The sequence below is a fragment of the Sus scrofa genome, chromosome 8 (assembly GCF_000003025.6).
Source record: "Sus scrofa isolate TJ Tabasco breed Duroc chromosome 8, Sscrofa11.1, whole genome shotgun sequence".
Taxonomy (NCBI): Eukaryota; Metazoa; Chordata; class Mammalia; order Artiodactyla; family Suidae; genus Sus; species Sus scrofa.
This window is the reverse complement of record NC_010450.4, coordinates 43,822,644-43,841,387: the sequence shown is the minus strand read 5'-3', so window position 1 is coordinate 43,841,387 and position 18,744 is coordinate 43,822,644. Positions and strand designations below refer to the sequence as shown.

The 18,744-nt window shown below is 39.4% G+C and overlaps 1 protein-coding gene across 2 annotated transcripts in view; it reads left to right on the top strand.

The window, feature by feature from the left end:
- KLHL2 (kelch like family member 2) overlaps positions 1–18,744 on the top strand; it is a 121,589-nt gene that overhangs the window by 29,624 nt on the left and 73,221 nt on the right. Inside the window, exons 3-4 of one of the 2 annotated variants that reach the window (XM_005666650.3) lie at positions 2,325–2,431; positions 14,579–14,700. In XM_005666650.3, coding sequence (XP_005666707.1) covers positions 2,325–2,431; positions 14,579–14,700 — 229 coding nt within the window. The remainder of the gene's footprint in view (positions 1–2,324; positions 2,432–14,578; positions 14,701–18,744) is intronic. The other variant, XM_021101284.1, reaches the window with a different exon arrangement.

The following is an 18,744-nucleotide window of genomic DNA, read 5'->3' as shown; positions in this document are numbered from 1 at the left end:
TCTCATGTTTGAGCTGTGTCTCAATACCCTGGTCACCATGGGACACATGGATGGCCCTACTGACCCCAGCACTCCTCTCTCCTTCTTGCACATGCTTCCTGGTCCACAGGCCCAATCATGCTTTGCTGCTTCAGGTCTCTTCCCAGCAGCACTAGCTGCTCTCTCTGTGTGGGCTCCTCTTGCTCCTTCTCCATCCAGCTAACGCTTGTGTTCAGAACTCAACTAAGGTCAGTAGCTGCAGGAAGCCTTTTCTGACCCCTAGTCTGGTTTAGATACTCTCCTGTTCCCCTAGCATCTTTACTCTGGCACTTTCCACTTTGTCCCATAATCCTTGCATTGGCAGTCCTTTCTGCTAGTCTCCTTAAGGGCAGAGGTAATCTTGCAGGCTTTATTGAATTTGATATCTGTTCTCGTAGAGGGAGTGCTAAAAACCCACTAAAACTGGGCCTTCTATAAACTATATACAGAACTTTAAAAAGTAGTTTCAGTATACAATATGTCAAATAATGAATGGGTGATGTTTATTATTTATACTTTCTATTCCCTGATTTGTTCAGGTTTTAACAGGTCTTAAAAGGCACAGCTTTAGGTTGTCTTGTGTAGTGTAAGAGGCTCTGGAGCTAGCCTCCACGGATTTGAATCCTGACATTGCCACTAGTTGTGACATCAGACTGCTCATTCGTCTATCCCCTGGTTTCCCAGCTATAAATTTTAAGGGTGAAAATCACAAGAACATGTACTTCATAAGAATTTGGCAGGGTCTAAGTGAAATAATATATGCTAGTGGAGCTCCTGCATAACACCTTCCTGAAAATACTGCTGACTCCCCTGAGTTATTTATCAACCTGTGGAAGTCATAGAATTACAGAGTGGTTGGATATGCTCAGAGTAGACGATGGACTTTGTCAGTTTTCCCCACTGATCTGGAGGAATTACAGATGAGTGATGTGCCGCCTCCTTACGAGTCTACTCAGAAAGTCTACATGACCTGGTTGATGTCTCATATGGCAATTGTGACCCGTGCTTCAATTTGCAGAGCACAGTGAGCTCATCACCAGGGCTGAGCTGGCCCCTTTTCTCACAGTTTCTCCTAGACTGGAGGGACAGTAGTACCAATAGGATCAACAGAAGTTTTGGTATGAACTCCACAGAAATAAGTTTGTGAACAGTGAAACACTCAAGGACTGGGTTAAATGCGAAAATGTTGCTCAGAAGCTTCTAGAAGTTACGGAAGCCAGCAGGCACCATTTTAGGAAATAGGCAGAATGGTGGAGGAGGAGGTCCATCAAGACCTGTGTACACTGTACACATTCAGTGCAAAGACTTTGTAGGTTGGAAAGGCCCTTGGGTTCATCACACCTTTTTCAGTCTTTAATGACGTGATTAATGGTAAGTAAGGCTGGAGTTAGGATTTCAAACCAGCCCCTTCTTGTTTCTGGAATTAGCATCAGCAACCTTTTTCACCAAAAAAGATACACTGTGACATTCTTATTTAGCTGGAGAGTCATCTAGCAGCTTATATAGCATGAGAAAAGTATTCACTGCATGTTTTTAATGGATTAAAATGGATATTTTAGAACTGGAGGTATAATTATGTTTGCTAAATAATTGTTTTCAGGTAACACAATGCTTTTAAATTTTATATATGGTAGTATTTTTGGCTCTGATGAATTAGATATTTTACACTGGAAAAATGTTCTAAGTTATACTTCAAGTGCTCAAGTGCCTTTTAAGCAGCAATTGTAATTGAATGTAATTTTATCTTTGGTGACTTAGGGTATTTTCTGTGTGCATGTATTTTGGACACTTTGACTCAGTTTAGTTTTCTACATATATTTTATTTTGTCTTTGTGTTAGCATCTACTGCCATCTGCCCTTTCTGCTGATGCAAACAACTTCTGCTCTTACACTCCATTGATGGTTTTGTCAGTAATTTTCATTAGATTGAGAAATCAGAAATCAAGTTTGGAAAGATTTCTCTTAAACAAAGGCAAGATTCTAGTGAGGGCCAAGGCATCCTGGCTTATGTCAAAACTCCTTACCATGTGCTTCATGCCATTCTTAAGAATGGCAGTTTTGGGAGTTCCTTGGTGATGTAGTGGTTAAGAAAGAACTCAACATTGTCACTGCTATGGCTTGGGTTTGATCCCAGGAACATCTGCATGCATAAGCATGGCGAAAGGAAAAAAAAAAAAGAATGGCAGCTTTTAGTTAGTTTCAACTTTGGAAAATTGGGCAAAAATTGTAAAATTTTTGCATAGGATGTTCAAGATGTTCAATACATTTACTGTTATTAAAATTTTTTCTCTTTGTCTTGTAAACAGTCAGAATTTGCTGTGTGATGTCACAATTGTAGCTGAAGACATGGAAATCTCTGCTCATAGAGTGGTGCTGGCTGCCTGTAGTCCTTACTTTCACGCCATGTTTACAGGTATGTTAATTTAGGTATGGAGGCTTTTTGTGTTTTTAGGGCTCACCTGTGGCATATGGAAGTTCCCAGGCTAGAGGTCAAATTGGAGCTGCAGCCACAACAACGGCAGCATGGGATCTGCACCGCATCTGTGACTTACACCACAGCTCACAGCAATGCTGGCGGACCCTTAACCCACTGAGTGGGGCCAGGCATTGAACCCATGTCCTCGTGGATTCTAGTCAGGTTCATTACCACTGAGCCACAGTGGGAACTCCGGTAGGGAGGTTTTTAAAAATGTATGCAGATCTGGGCTATTCTTTCCATATTTTCTTACTAACATTTTACTGAAATGAAATTGAGCATTATTATAGAAGAAAATACTCTTGCTTTATTTCAAATTAGTCATCTTTGTTTTTCATTATTGTGATCATGTTGTGTATATGTGTCTATTACATAAAAATACAATTTTATGCTCAGTTTCCCTCCTTTACATTTATACTTACATGTGTTGGCTAAGTTTACCTTCTTGCCAGTTATAATAGCTTTTGACACTTTTCTTATTTTACCAAAAGAAAATATTTTTATTATTTTACATTTTTTCAAGTTATTTTCACTTTTGCCTCATCCAGTGTTTATTGTGAACAAAGAAATGTTTATTTAATGCCTTTTGATTCAGAAATATAAGAAAGTAGAGTGGATATTTAGGCAACTGTAAAAATACATGGAATGATTTTAGTATTTCTGATAAAACCGTAATTTATGCGTGCCACACTGGAAACTTTTAAATTCACTTCTCTCCCTTTTTAATTGAAATATAGTTGATGTATAGTATTATGTTTCAGGAGCTCTGTGTAATGGTTTGAGGTTTGCATTCTTTATAAAATGAATACCACAAAAAGTCCTTTAACCGCCTGTCTCCATACAAACTTACTACAATATTGGCTTTGTGCTGTATGTTATATCCCCATGGCTTATTTATTTTAACTAGAGATTTGTACCACTTAACTATTCACCTGATTTGTCCATCTTCACCCCTTACCCCCCTGTCAACCTCCTGTTTGTTCTGTGTATCTCTGTTTTCATTTTGTTTTGTTTCTTTGGATTTTACATATGAATCATATGGTATTTGTATTCTCTAACTTGTTTTAGTTAGCATGATACCCTCTAGGTCCATCTATGTTGTTGCAAATGGCAAGATTTCATTCTTTTTTATGCCTAGTAATGTTCCATTGTGTGTACATATATATATATATATATACACACCACATCTTCTTTATCTATTCATCTATTGGTGGACACAGGTTTCTTCCATATGTTGGTTGTTGTAAATAATGCTGCAGTGAACATAAGGGTGCATATATATCTTTCCAGTTACTTACTATTTTTGTTTTCTTCAGGTGAATACCTCAAAGTGGAATTGCTGGATCACACGGTAGTTCTATTTTTAATTTTTGGAGGCGTCTCCATACTGTTTTCCATAGTGGTTGCACCCAGTTTACAATCCCAGAAACAGTACACAAGGGTTTCCTTTCTTTACATCCTCATCAGTATTTATTTGTTATCTTTTTTTTTTTTTTGCCTTTTGTAGGGCTACTCCTGCGGCATATGGAGGTTCCCAGGCTAGGGGTCTAATCAGAGCTGTAGCCGCCGGCCTACGCCAGAGCCACAGCAATGCGGGATCTGAGCCACATCTGCAACCTACACCACAGCTCACTGCAACGCCGGATCCTTAACCCACTGAGCAAGGGCAGGGATTGAACCCTCAACCTCATGGTTCCTAGTCGGATTCGTTAACCCCTGAGCCTATTAGGAACTCCCTATTTGTTATCTTTTTGAAAATAGCTGTTCTGACAGATATGAGGTAGTCGCTCATTGTGGTTTTGATTTGCATTTCCCTGATGATTAGTGATTTTGAGTATCTTTTCATGTATCCGTTGACCATCTGTATGACTTTGAAACAATGTCTGTACAGGTACTCTGCCCACTTTTTTAATGGAGTCATTTGGTTTTTTTGATGTTGAGTTGTGTGAGTTCTTTGTATATTTTACATATTAGCCCTTCACTGGGTAGTTCATTTGCAAATACCTTCCCCCACTTGGTAGGCCTCCTTTGTTGATGGTGTCCTTCACTGTGTAAAAGCTTTTTAGTTGATGTATCCCATTTATTAATTTTTGCTTTTGTTTGCCTTGCCTGGTTCACTGTCTTTTGTTTGTTTGTTTATGGTTTGTTTAACTCTTTGTTAAAATTCTCACAATGTTCAGCTAATTTTTCTCCCAAGCTTGTTGAGAATCTTAATGATCATTACCTTGAACTCTTTATCGGGTAGCTTATTTGCACTTCATTTAGTTCTTTTCTGAGGTATTTTGTCTTGTTTTGTTTGGAACATATTTCTTTGTTTCCTGATTTTGCTCAATTTTCTGTAGTTAGTTCTATGTATTTAACGTAGGTTGGTTATGTTTCTGGATCTTGGAGAAGTGGCTTTATGCAGTTGACATCCTATGGGGCCCAGTAGTTCACTCCACTCCTGTTATCACAGCTATATGCTCAGTGGGCCCATATAGCCCCAATATGGGCTGTGACCCCTGTCTGTTGTGGTGGCCAGAGAACTGTAGGCAGTCTGGTAGGCAGGGCTGGCTCCTGGCCTGTTTGGCTGAATAGCTGTGCCTTGCACAGGGGCTGTGGTCGGGCTGGAGGTTGGGATAGGTTTCCCACATGGCTGTCTGTGTGGCCCAGGTGGAGCACAGGGCTGCTGCTGGGCCACTGGTTGGCAGGTAAGCCCTTGGCGCTAATAATCTAGAGGGTAGACCAAAATGATGCTTGCCAGCACCATTGTCCTTGTGGTAGAGTGAGCTCCCCCAGATTGCTGCCACCAGCACCTGTGTCCCCAGGGCCAGCTTTCCTGTCTCTCTGGGAGCCTCTCCAAGATCAGAAAATAGGTCTGATCCAGGCTACTTTCAAACTGTGGCCTCTGCCCTGGATCTCAGAGTGTGTGAGCTTTTGCACACACTCTTCCCAGTTGAGTCTCTGTTTCCTGCAGCCCTCTTAACTCTCCTGTACCCAAACCCTTCTGGCCTTCAGAGCCAGATATTTAAGGGTTTCTTGGTGTAGGACCCCTGGGCTGGGGATCCTGGCATGGGGCTTGAACTCCTCACTTCTTGGGGAGAAGCTCTTCAGTTGTGATTATCCTCCTATTTGTGGGTCACTGACTTGAGTGAGTGGGTCTTGACTAGGTCATGTCATTTCCCGTTCTACCCATCTTAACTGTGGTTCCTTCTCTATGTCTTTAGATGTGTAAAATCTTATCTGAGAGTGTTTGGGACATTCTCATATAGTTGCTCTGTGAGTAGTTGTAATTTTGCTGTGTCTGTAGGAAGGGATGAACTCAGGATATTTCTACTCCGCCACCTGGCCACACCCTCCCTTAATCTTATTCTTAAAAAGACAAAATTTAAGCATACTGTACAGTTATTATCTATTCCAAGAATGAGCTTATAGTCTTAGATTATTGGTAGTGTTGCAATTCCTTGGTCCTTTTGTCCCCCGAAGGAAAGAATTCAAACAAGAGACAGAGCAGCTTCAAGCAGCCAGAGTTTTATCAAACAAAGCAAGTTAAAGTACACTCCTGAAAAGAATAGACTGGGCTATCTGGCTGGAAAACAGAAGCAGCCCCACAGTGAGGGGGGGGTCCCTCCCTGTGTCCTGCATCATTTGATTGACAAGGTGATTGACAGCTTTAGGTTATCTAACTTTTCTTTTTGTGCACAGGCACCTACCTATAAGCACCCAAGCAAAACCCATGGGTAGGAGGCAAAACCCAGAATACCACTTTATTATATTTTATAAATATGGTGTAATGAACCTAGGTCATTTTGGTTCACCTCTTAGGTCTTGACACTCATGTGCCAGGTAGTGTTAGCAGTTTGGAAAGCCCAGCTGTGTTTTTAACCTTATACTTGGGCCTGATAAGGCTGGGAACTTGGTGGTCCTTAATCACAAAAGGGAAAATCTCTGGGCATGTTTTGGTCAGTGTCCCAGTGAGGGGGAGGAGGATGACTCCATCAGGGATGGATGGGACAGGACTCGATTCTGTCCGACTAGCTACCTAACAGTTGCACAAACAAAATTCTCATAAACATATATATCGACAGAAAAAAGCACAAGTACAATCTGTTCATACTCTAGAAACTATTAAATATTTCCTGTGACTTATATTTTGTTTTACTTCAAGGAATATAAAACAATATTAGTGTACTTCCTGACTCAGTAGTCTATTATGTCATTGAGGAAATGAGATGTGCACACTTTAAGTACAGAATAGTGGGCAGAAGATCTGTGTGCCCGAAGCAGTAATACAGATGGCGAGGAATGTGATGGGTGGCATTGAGAAAAGGGGATCTGACGTTTCCTGAAACATAAGGGATATAAAGTGTTTACACAGGTGAAGAAAAGTGCAGAAGGCAATGTGGAGAGAGTAAGCTCAGTGTTTTGGGAGTAGAGAGGAGTCTGGAGGACACCTCACTTTTCACCCTGTTGCTGTCTCACTGTTCCTGAACTGAAATAGTCAAGAATGTAGGGAAAAAATAGAGGGTCTGTAAGCCGTGAGCCAAGTTGGGCAAATGGTTTGGGCAGGGTGCCTTTAGCTGCGGCTGGTTTGAAGAGTCAGTATGAATGAAGTGGGATTTTTATGTCCTGGGTTACTTCAGTCTCTTGGTTCGTACCATCTTTATTATTCCTGAACACTTTTCTAAACAGAATCTCTAGGTTTGCAAAAAGGAGTGTTTGATCTGGACTGTGTTGGCCTAACATAGGAGTTCCTGAGTAAAGTGCTGTCCTCGTGATGGAGTTCCTTCAGGTGACACTGTTATGGCTACTTCCTCTTTGGATTGTTTATCACTCATCAGCCTGCGCTTCAGTTTCCCCATCTTGGAAATGAAGATGATAATATTACTTCCTAGGATCTTTGTAAAGTTTAAATGAGATCATATATGTACATTTTTACCTTTTTATTTGGCACATAGAAAATGTTCAATTAATGATGGCAATAATTGTGATCATCATTATTATTTTTACCCCCAATTCCTAAATGTCTTTATAAGAATAAGAGATTGAAACGTCTTTAAACTAGAATTTTTTTTTTTGATAATATTTTACCTTCCAGTTATAGAATGTCATGATTAACCTAAAATTACAAGATGAAGTTTAGTTTCATTTCCCTTCAAAGGGTGGCACTTGAAGTCCCAGACTCCCTGAGCCTTAGACATCCAGAGTCATGGATGCCAGAGAAGGGAGGTATTATTAGGTCTCTGTTTTTCTTCTCTGTTTACTTTATAATTAAACTATATTTCAGCTTCTCCCCCAGCTTTCTTGGGGGCGCAGTGGCTCTTACCTCTTTGTGTTTTAGCTGACATGCAATTTATGGATAAGTGAGCTTTGCCTAATGATGGGAATGAGGCCCTGAAGACATTTTGACTCTAGGTACTCTTAATGTATCTTAGTTGCCTGGTGGATGGGTACTTCTTGCAGTTCAGCCTGTTTCTACCTGAGAATTCCTGGTCAGATCTTAGATTGCTCTATTCTGAGGTAGATGCAAAATAGGGATACTGTGTTAATTTCTGAAACATTAAAAAATGTGAATTAAGTACTTCGATTATGACTTTTTTTTACAATTTTATTGAGGCAGATTTTACATAAACTCTACCCATTGTAGAATTCAGTGATTTTTAGTAAATTTCCTGCGTAGTACTGCCATCACCATAAATCAACTTTAGAACATTTTTATTCCCACATAGTATTTTTGAGGTTCATCCACGTCATAATATGTATCATCAGTTTGTTCCTTTTTATTGCTAAATTGATTTCATTGTATGAAAATGGCACATTTGGACAATCCATATACCAGCAGTTGGGTTGTTTTCCAATTTTTGGCTATTATGAATAATGTTGCTATGAACATTCATTTGCAGTTCTTTGTGTGGACAAATATTTTTATTTCTCTTGGTGGTAGATACCTACGAGTGGAATTGCTGGGTCATGTGATGAATTTATATTTAACGTAAAAAACTTGATATGCTTTTTTCCCAAGCATGGATTATTTTACATTTCTACAGTGATGTATGAGTGTTCCCATTTATCCCCATCCTTGCCAACACTTGTTACTCTTTTTTTTTTTTTTTCAATTGTAGTCATTCTAATGGGTGTGAAATTGCTTCTCTTATAAAGTATTACTTTGCATTTCCCTAATAACTAATGTAGTTGAGCGTCTTTTCCTGTGCTCGTTAGGCTAGACTTATGGTTCTTCAGCATTAGATGTTCTTTATCTTTCTGGCAATCACTGTTCATTTTCTTCTTTTGAATCCACTAAATAGTCAACAGTTCAGCAGAGATTAGGTTATTAAGGTTTGGTCTAGGTTGTTTAGTGTACATATGTATATTTAAGATTTGCTAGACTTGGAGTTCCCGTCGTGGCGCAGTGGTTAACGAATCCGACTAGGAACCATGAGGTTGCGGGTTCGGTCCCTGCCCTTGCTCAGTGGGTTAACGATCCGGCGTTGCCGTGAGCTGTGGTGTAGGTTGCAGACGCGGCTCGGATCCCGCGTTGCTGTGGCTCTGGCGTAGGCCGGTGGCTACAGCTCCGATTCAACCCCTAGCCTGGGAACCTCCATATGCCGCGGGAGCGGCCCAAGAAATAGCAACAACAACAACAAAAAAAAGACAAAAAAAAAAAAAAAAAAAAAAAAAGATTTGCTAGACTATGAGCCCATTGTTTATCTGTTTTCCCGATTTGAAGCCCTGTTATATTTATATTTGTCATGAACAGTAAGGTGAGGCCCACAAGTAGACCTTGGCATGGTTACCGTCCGTGACCCATGGTGATGTGTTCTCTGGCTCAGTGATGAGCAGTAAGTGGAGGTGCTTGCAGTGGCTCAGCCTGCTCCCCTGCATCCTTCTTATTCCTTGGGACTCACCTGTTAGGAAATGGGGACACTACACATGTCCTTTTTGGCCCTTGTTTTTTATCTCTCATAAACTGTAGGTGAATTTTTCATTCAGATTATCACCTAAAAAAAGAATTCTTTTACTCATTGTTGTTCCAAGTATTTGGGTAGAGAAGGGAGGTGAGAAGTAATTCTGTGATTTAGTCACAAGCTTTTCCTTTGTGAAGTAGGGGCCTATTTAAATCACGATCAAGTTGTTTAACTGTTACTTGAGAAAGAATATATCAGATTGGTTCTTGTGTTTTTAAATTACTTGTTTGTTTACAAATGTGGCATTGAAAATGGCTTTTTCCTTAACAAGTGTATCTGAGGCTTCTTTGTTGCCACAGGCTAACATATCTGAAATCTAGTGGGAAATGTTGAATTTTTATTTTTACTCTTTTTTTTTTTTGAGGAGGCTTTTTGATTATTTCTTTTTATTGAACATGATTTAGTATAAGGTAAATTAGAATAGAAGAAGATAAATTATCATTTGAATGATTAAGATGTGAGTTTTTTTTTTTTTGAAGTTGTGTTAATGTTGTATTTCTCTAAGATTCATGCTTCCATTCATCAAGGAGTAGTTATTGAGCAGCGTCTGTGTGATAGGCATTATCCTAGGGTTTGGGGAGAGAAGGAAAGGTTAGACAGAGGAAACCTGGAGAAAGATAGTTTCTCACATCACTGACTACTGTGAAGAATATTAAATAGGGTGTCGCCCATAAGGTGCCTAAGTTAGAATGCATAAGTCTGAATATAACAGAAGAATCTCCTTAAACTCGTTTAAATAGCAAGGAAATATATTCTCTCCGAACTGGCAAATAGGCACCAGGCGTGGTCGGATCATCAGGGATCCACTTCCTTCTGTCTTGCCACCCACCCTGCTGTCCCCAATACAAGTTATATCCTGTGCTTACTTCCCCTCCTGAGTGCAATATGCCTCCCAGAGTGGATTCAAAATCTCCATGAAGGACAGGGATTGTCTCTTTCTTGTTTTCTTTTAGGAGCTAGGAGACTTCTTCCAGAAGTTACTCAAATTGGCAGGGTAATGCGATTACCACGTTCGCTTTGTATTAGTTGTGGAATTGGGAGACTGTGTACCATGCCACTATTAGCCAGTGGCTGGCTGGGGCATTAGGGTCAACTTGCCGGAATGAAGACACCAGTGTCTCGGTATCTTTGTAACCTAAGACTAATAACGAACAAAAGTGCTATAGTGATTAGAGTAGGTGACAAGTGGAACCTGAAGAGTGATAGAATAAAATTTATTTATGAAATGTGGCTTTAAATTTATCATTCATTTCTTAGGGTTTCAGCTAGTATAGAGTCTACTTTGTTAAGCTTTTATTATTTTTCAGATGTTTTTATGTGCTAAACAGTAACTAAAATTAGAATCATATGAGCCTATTATTGAAATGGATCTTACGGTTTGCCCTCTTAAACTTAGTCACTTAGAACTTCAGGATGGGTAAATAGTTAGCAGTTTGTTCTGGGCTTCAGGAATCCTTGAGATGGAAATGTTTCCATACATATATGTCCATAAAGTTTTACAGTTTGGAGGACTTTTATCTCTTTTCCCTAAAAAAGTAGAGATGGTTCAGTGTTCACTATTTAGCTCAGCCTGTGTAGTGAATGTTCAGGAAACGTTTGTTGACTGAAATCCTTCAGAGCTAGAATACCCACAATCAAGACTAATTTTAAGTGTTTTAAACACAAACTCTTTACCCTATTGGTGGGTATCTTTTAAGACATTCATAATCAAAAATAAATGTCCTCTATAAACAGGTAAAAGGCAGTAAGTAATATGTAACAACTAGAATTAGCTCTAAATAGCTTTTACAATTCTAGTATGTGTTTTGATTCTTAGTAGTTACTGGAATGTTTAAACTATTAACACAGTCTGTGGCATGCTATTTGTTTTTATAACTTTTTGTAAATTAATATGGAAAATAAAGATGAGAACATTTCTAAAGCATATGTGTTAGAGATTGAATTTGTTGAAAGTAGATAACTGTTTTTCAGAGAGAGGTAATTATTAAAAATAATACACAAGGAATGTCTGAATCAACACAATGCATCATATGGCAATACCTTAAAACTATAATATCAAAAACTGCTTAACGAAGGACTGATAATTTTTCAGTCATATAGGTAAGTTAAAATCAGGCCTTTTTTTTTTTGGCTGCCCCACAGCATATGAAGTTCCTAGGCCAGGGATCAGATCTGAGCCACAGTTGTCACCTATGCCACAGCTGGGGCAATGCTGGATCCTTAACCCACTATGCCAGGCCTTCAAACATGCATCCTGGTGCTGCAGAGATGGACAATCCCATTGTGCCACAGCAGGAGCTCCACCATCAAGTATTCCTTGAAAACTAATTATGTGGTTTTACACTTGTGTGGTCCCAGGCCCTATGGGGCTTTGCACATCACTAGAGCCCTAGAGATGAGTTAGAGTGGTCCTTAGCTAAATCCAGGTGGAAATTACCAAGGTTCCTTTATTTTAGGCACAGAAGAACTTTCAGGGGACGCAAGTTCCATCAACTACAAGATCTAGTGAGAGGAGGGCAGAGAAAGATGCCTTAGATTCAGATGAAGAATTATCTTTCTATATTCCTCCATCCTGCTTTTTTCCCGTTTCTTTAAGGGGGAAAATGGGCTTTCCCCTTTTCTTGAAAAGGAAAAAAGAAATGAGCTGAGGTAGCAGACGCATAACTCAACCCCTTGTCTTTCTGCTGTATAGGCTTATAGTAGGACTGTATCATGAACTTCTGCTCTTCCCCTGTAGTACTGGGGATGTTCCACCTGGGAAGTTTTTTAGGTTATTTTAGCTCTTAGGGGAGCAGCTTTTTTTTTTTTTTTGTCTTTTTTTTGCTATTTCTTGGGCCGCTCCAGCGGCATATGGAGGTTCCCAGGCTAGGGGTCCAGTCGGAGCTGTAGCCACCGGCTTACATCACAGCCACAGCAACGCTGGATCCAAGCCGAGTCTGCAACCTACACCACAGCTCACGGCAACGTCGGATCGTTAACCCACTGAGCAAGGGCAGGGATCAAACCCGCAACCTCATGGCTCCTAGTTGGATTGGTTATCCACTGCGCCACGACGGGAACTCCAGGGGAGCAGCATTTTTTCTGAGATCCTTTCAGAGACAATCTCCAGGAAGGCAGGGAATTAAGTATATCTTATCCCTATTATTTCTCTCTTCCCAGGGTTTGTGTTTGCAAAGGAATTCTGTGTAATTATGGATTCATCTAGGCTTTTCTGATAGTTTATGGTCAAGTACCTGAAAAGGAATTGAGCTTTCAAGAAATCTTTGAGGCCTTTATATTGTTTTTCTAACAGGAAATGCTGATGGAGGTGAAGGTGAGGTGATACAGCTGCATTGTTTTTCATGCTGCTGCTTTTATCTTTGAAACCTGATGAATGTAGAAACCAAACCTTTTGCTAAGGTGTCACCTAGGGCTCAACATTATTTTTAGACTGTCTTGTTTCCAGCTGAAGTTTTCTTTCCTGATCAGTTGCTGCTTATATCTCCCTATTTTTGGATCATTTCATGTTGTCTGCACCGGTGTATCCAAACCTTCTTACTCCCCAAATCCCCTGAGTTCAGGGGCCATCCTTTCTCTTTTCTGCTTCCCTGTTTGTTTCCACAGGAGAGGATCGTCTTTGTGATCCTTAACTAGTTCAGTGGGGATTAGGAGGGAGGTCATATAGCACTTAGTAGCAGGCAGTGATGTAGAAGGGCATCTGGCTTTAGTAATAAATGCTGGTATGGAGATGACTTCATGATGAAGTTGCCATAGAAATGACAAACAGAGGCAGAACTCGGTCTAGAAGGCTCATTGCCATTTGTCTTGGCCATTGACTCACCTCTTTATGATCCATCTTTTGACTTAAAGTCCCTCTGTGTCTTCTGTAATTGTGTTCTGATGTTTCCTGCCTGAAAGGTGTGTCCACCCCAAGGGCAGGAGTGAGCACTGGCCTGCTTTTGAGTATGTGCTTCGAACCTGGCTCTTCTCCTCAGCATGTGCTCCTTGCTGTCAGCTGAAGTGGGTAACCCTGCATTCTAGTCTTGAGTAAAAATCCAAAAGGAAAATAAACTGCCCAAAAGCACTGACCACTGAAAAAATGCATAACTCCAAAGTTGGGAATTATGTTTTATTTGGTGGAGTTGCTAAGGACTTAAGCCCAGGAGACAGCCTCACAGATAGTTCTGAGGGACTTCTTGGAAGAGGTTAGGAAAGGAGCTAAGATGTTTTGGAGTTTTTGCGAAAACGAAAACAAAGTTGAAACATCAGAAGATGACTGTTAAAGAAAAAAATCGGTATCTCAAGTGAATAAATGTAGTGCTTTTTTAAAATTTTAATTTAATTTAATTTAATTTATGTTATGTTATGTTATATTATGTTATGTTATGTTTATGTTATGTTATGTTATTATCCCTTGTCATATGGAAGTTCCCAGGCTAGGGGTTGAATCAGAGCTGTAGCTGATAGCCTACACCACAGCCACAGCAATGCCAAATCTGAGCCGCATCTGTGTCCTACACCACAGTTCATGGCAACGCTGGATCCTTACCCACTGAGCGAGGCCAGGGATCCAACCCGCATCTTCATGGATACTCATTTTGTTCTTTAACCACTTAGCCATGGCAGGAACTCCTAAATTTGGTGCTTTTCTATTATGGGGAGGTGCAAGAGTCTAGACTCATTGAAATCATTCTTTTGATGTGCATCTTAACTGTCTAGAGTCAGTAGTCTGGTTTTTTTTTTTCTTTTTCTTTTTCTTTTTTTCCCCATCCTGAATTCCCTCATAGTGCACAGTTCTGGTTGTCCGTAGTAGCTGATTGCTTGATGGCTGCAATATTGTTTGTTTACTCATGTGGCAGGTGACCTTTGTCCACAGCATGGATCAAAAAAAGGCATGGACAGTGTAAGGTCCTGGGTGTTAAGCAGTTGGACACGTGGCCATTCATCATCATGATGTGATTTCTAGGCATAGTGATTACCATACAAGGTAGCAGAAGTACCTTGTATGGTTTGTTCAGGTGAGCTAGGAGAGGTGTGGGAATGTACAGGTCTGCTGAAGCAGCTGACCATGTTGCTGACTGAATAAAGTAAACCTCTGCCTAGTCCATGGTCTTCCCACTGGGTGTCTGCTGCAGTGTCAGCCTTGCTCCTTGTGTTTCAGGTGAGATGAGTGAGAGCCGAGCAAAGAGGGTGCGAATCAAGGAGGTGGACGGCTGGACCCTGAGGATGCTGATTGACTATGTTTACACGGCGGAGATTCAGGTGACGGAAGAGAATGTGCAGGTAAAGGTGACACCTCATACCACATGGTTGTTTACATATGCCGGTGTTCTAATGCAAAAGAGCACACCCATACATAGACACTTTATACCAAGGTGATAGACTTTGTTGTTCAAACTGTATTTCTAAGACATATTTAAAATTAGTATACCTTGCCAAAAAAATAAAAAAAAAATTAAAAATAAAATAAAATTAGTATACCTTTTTAATAATGTTCCTGATTTCGGTATTTCTTATATTCTTAAAGTTCTAAGATACGGAACCTTTAGTTCTGTGAATGATGCTTGTTCTTACATGGTCATGTTCATTTTTAACTACTGGTCAGTGCTGCCCACATTTTCCTTTATTCCTTGATAGGTTAAGTCTGTAGAGGGTGTTTTTGGTGGCTGACAGCCTTTACTTCTTTGACTGTCTCAGCATCCTCTGTTAGTGATTCTAGATTTTAGCTACAGTTTGACATTGCATCTCTCTTCTAAGAGAACTGATGTTTTTTATATATGATGTTAAATGTTTAAATAATACAGGTGAGTTGAAAGTCCCTCTTTAAAAGTGTTCTTCTCTTCCCGCCCACCCATCTCACCCAGTGATCTACTCTCTTTCCCCAGTGCGTAGCATGTTATCTGTTTGGTGTTAATCTTTTCAGACCATTTTCTATATGGTGATGCGTACACACACACACACACACACACACACACACTCGTGCCATTTGCTGGACATAAATATAATTTTACTGTGCTTGTTCTATAACTTGCTTTTTTCACTGAACAAAGTGTCTTGGAGTTCTTTACAAGTCAGTAATGTGAGTCAGTTCATTCTTTTGTATAGTGTCCTATATGTTAATCAGCATACATAATTTTTCACCTTTACAAAAATGTTGCAGTGAATGAACATAAAAATTTGCATTCAAAAATTTCATGGGATAGATTTCTCAAAATGTAATTGGTAGGTCAAAAGGTACATGCCTTTTTTAACTTTTGATCATTATACCAAATTAGCATCTAAAAGATAGTATTTATTTCTGCTCTTTTGAATAGGTAGACTGTTTGGAGGATAGCAGAACGAACTAGGACTAACTTCTTAAATAATCTCTAAATTCTATTTGCACAAATAGGACATTGTGAGTTAATTTTTTGTCCCTTGTGATTAGTTGAACTATTCTACAGAATATTTGTGTTTGAAGATGGAAATCATTGTATTTTAACTTGTTAGGACATGCTGTTATTAAATCTTAAATCTTGGCAGTGGTAAGGCCTCCTGGAGATTTGTCCTCAATGGCCTCAATTAGCCTCTGCTTGGAAGTGCTATTCATGGGGTAAAGCATTTGAAAGATCTTGTTTGATACTGAAGTTGTGGTTCAAAGGTATGAATCAGATGCTAGGTGAACATATTTTTATCACGGAATAAAATATTTGGTATATGTCATCTCATTCTGGTCTTTTCTGTACAGTTATGCTATTTGCTGGATTCGGGGGCATTGTTTTCAACAAGACCCTTATCTTGGGTTTCTTTTCCTTCTTTTTATTCATTTGAGTGCATGAGTCTCATTGTGCTGTTATCTGACCTTTAGTAAATGAATTATTAATTTGGTTTCTTTGACTAACATAATGCATCACATGGGAGAAAATTGCAAAAAGTGGTTTAGGCCTGAGAGACTAGACTGTGAATTCAGCCCTGAACGCTGTTTGTAGTAGTTCTTGGGGGCGGAGATATTGGCCTATGAGGAGCTGGGATAACGCCTCTCATGTATCTTTTAATAACTATCACGTTCCAATCTTGAGGTGTTAGTCATCACAACCCTCAGGAAACCTCCCTGCTAATTTGCCTTTTGTGTATATTGCTAGCTCTTATAGGAAATACATTCAAGGAGTTGTATTTGGCAGACTCATTAAATGTTTAACAGTCACATTGGGGTTTTTTGTAGTTTTTTGGAAGAGGGGTGTTTCTTCAGCATAGGAATGTCTTGGTGTGTAAAGCCTTATTTTATACTCCATTGAAAAATACTTGTTTTGGAAAAGTCAGTTTGGAAATAAAATTGATTGAAATCAGCTACCTTTTCCATAACAAGTATTTTTTAATGAAATACAAGGGTTTACCTATCAAGATACACCAAACTGCTCTTTTCTTCCTCTCTTATTTTTTGTTTTCTGTACTTTGTCTTTTTTTTTTTTTTTTTTCTTTGTACTTCATTAAAACTTTCTTCTAAGTGCTGTTCACCTTAGGAAAGGGGGGGTATCTTTGGGGGAGGTATCTGGTATTCTTATTAATGTGAAGCTGAAGTTTTAAATAGCCCCAGCTAGAAGCCCTGCTCTGAGTCTATCTGCTGGGAGAATGTGGACAGTGGGGGCATAACTTTCTCTGAATCAGAAGTTTATCAGTGTGGGTGGATTTTCTCATTAGATCTAGAATCAGATCTCTTGTCAGGTAATCTCGATTTTGTATTCTTCCATTTTATTAATCAAGTATAATCTTAGGATAGCTGGTATCTTAGTTGTCTACTTTGAGATTGCATGTTTTTGTGTAGAATCACAGTACCATAGAATGCTGAGGTCCAGCTGTCTGAGAGGACATTGGTAACAGAACTATAACCCTGGTTTCCTTGATTGCTAGTTTTTGGTTCCTTCTGTGATACTCTGCAATCTCCTTATTACATAGATTTAAAATACATATAATAGCTGTTTGAGGTGAGGCTTGTTAACTTTGAGTCTGAATGGGGAATGAAGTAATTTGAAAGATTAACTCTAAATAGGGAACAGTTGTCACTGTATTGTGTAAGTAATAGGGCTTTAATTCTTGGCTGTTTAGGGTTTCCTGATATTTTTACCCCCTTTGGTGTTGCTGTTATTTTTTTGTTCAGGGTTTTCAAACTTTGATTTTAAGTTTAGATATTTTCTTTTTTGTTAATTCAATGAATTTTATTATTATTATTTTATTAAAGAATAGTTGATTTACAATGTTTCTTCAATTTTTGTTGTACAGCAGAATGACCCAGTCACACGTAGTTCCCTGTGCTGTACAGGGGAAGCCCATTGCCCATCCATTCCGAATATTAGTTTTTATCCACCAGCCCCCAAATCCCCTACCATCCCACTCCCTCCCCTGGCAACCACACTTCTGCTCTCCATGTCCATGTTTCTGTTTTGTAGATAGTATCATCTGTGGCCATATTTTAGATTCCACATATAAATGATATTATATGGTACTTGTCATTCTCTTTCTGACTTACTTCACTTACTGTGAGAATCTCTAGTTCCATCCATATTGCCACAAATGACATTATTCTGTTCTTTGTTATGGCTGAGTAGTATTCCATTGTGTATACGTACCACATCTTGTTAATCCACATTTAGGTTGTTTCCATGTCTTGGATATTGTGCATAGTGCTGCGATGAACATTATATTTATAGTTGTATAAGCATCATCCCAACCTAATTTTATCTTTTTTTAGATTACTTTATGATACAGTTTATTTTTTTAATCACTTAATGAATTTTATTACATTCATAGGTGTGCAACAATCATCACAACCAAATTTTATAGCATTTCCATCCCAAACCCTCAGTGCATCCCCCTGCTGAGACCAGCTCAGCAGGTGAGGGCTGGAGAACGGGTGCTGTGAAACTTATGGAAAAAGTTAACATAAAGCAAGACACAGAGACATTTATCTTAATTAAAGGTGGGAACCAGGGGACTCAAGGTCTCAGGGACCAAGAGCCCCACCTCAAGATACCACACTGCTTTTATTGTGCTCTTTAAGATTAGGTCAAGTGAGGAGGGGGTTGCAGGTGCAGGATATAGTTTTTTTTTTATTATTTAAAAAGTTCTTTTATTATTTTAAAAGTCACATAGCTAGTAGATGGTTAAGCTTTTACTCTGACCTTTAGGCATTTAACAGTCATTAGCATTGAGGAAGCTTGGCATCAGCTATCTATGCATAGCATCTAGAGAACCATCATTGTGCTTTTGCAAATGGCAAGCCTATCTGTGGCAACCTGGTGTGCCTAGGTTTGTACCATCGGTTCTCTCTGCTGATGCATATTCTGCTAACGA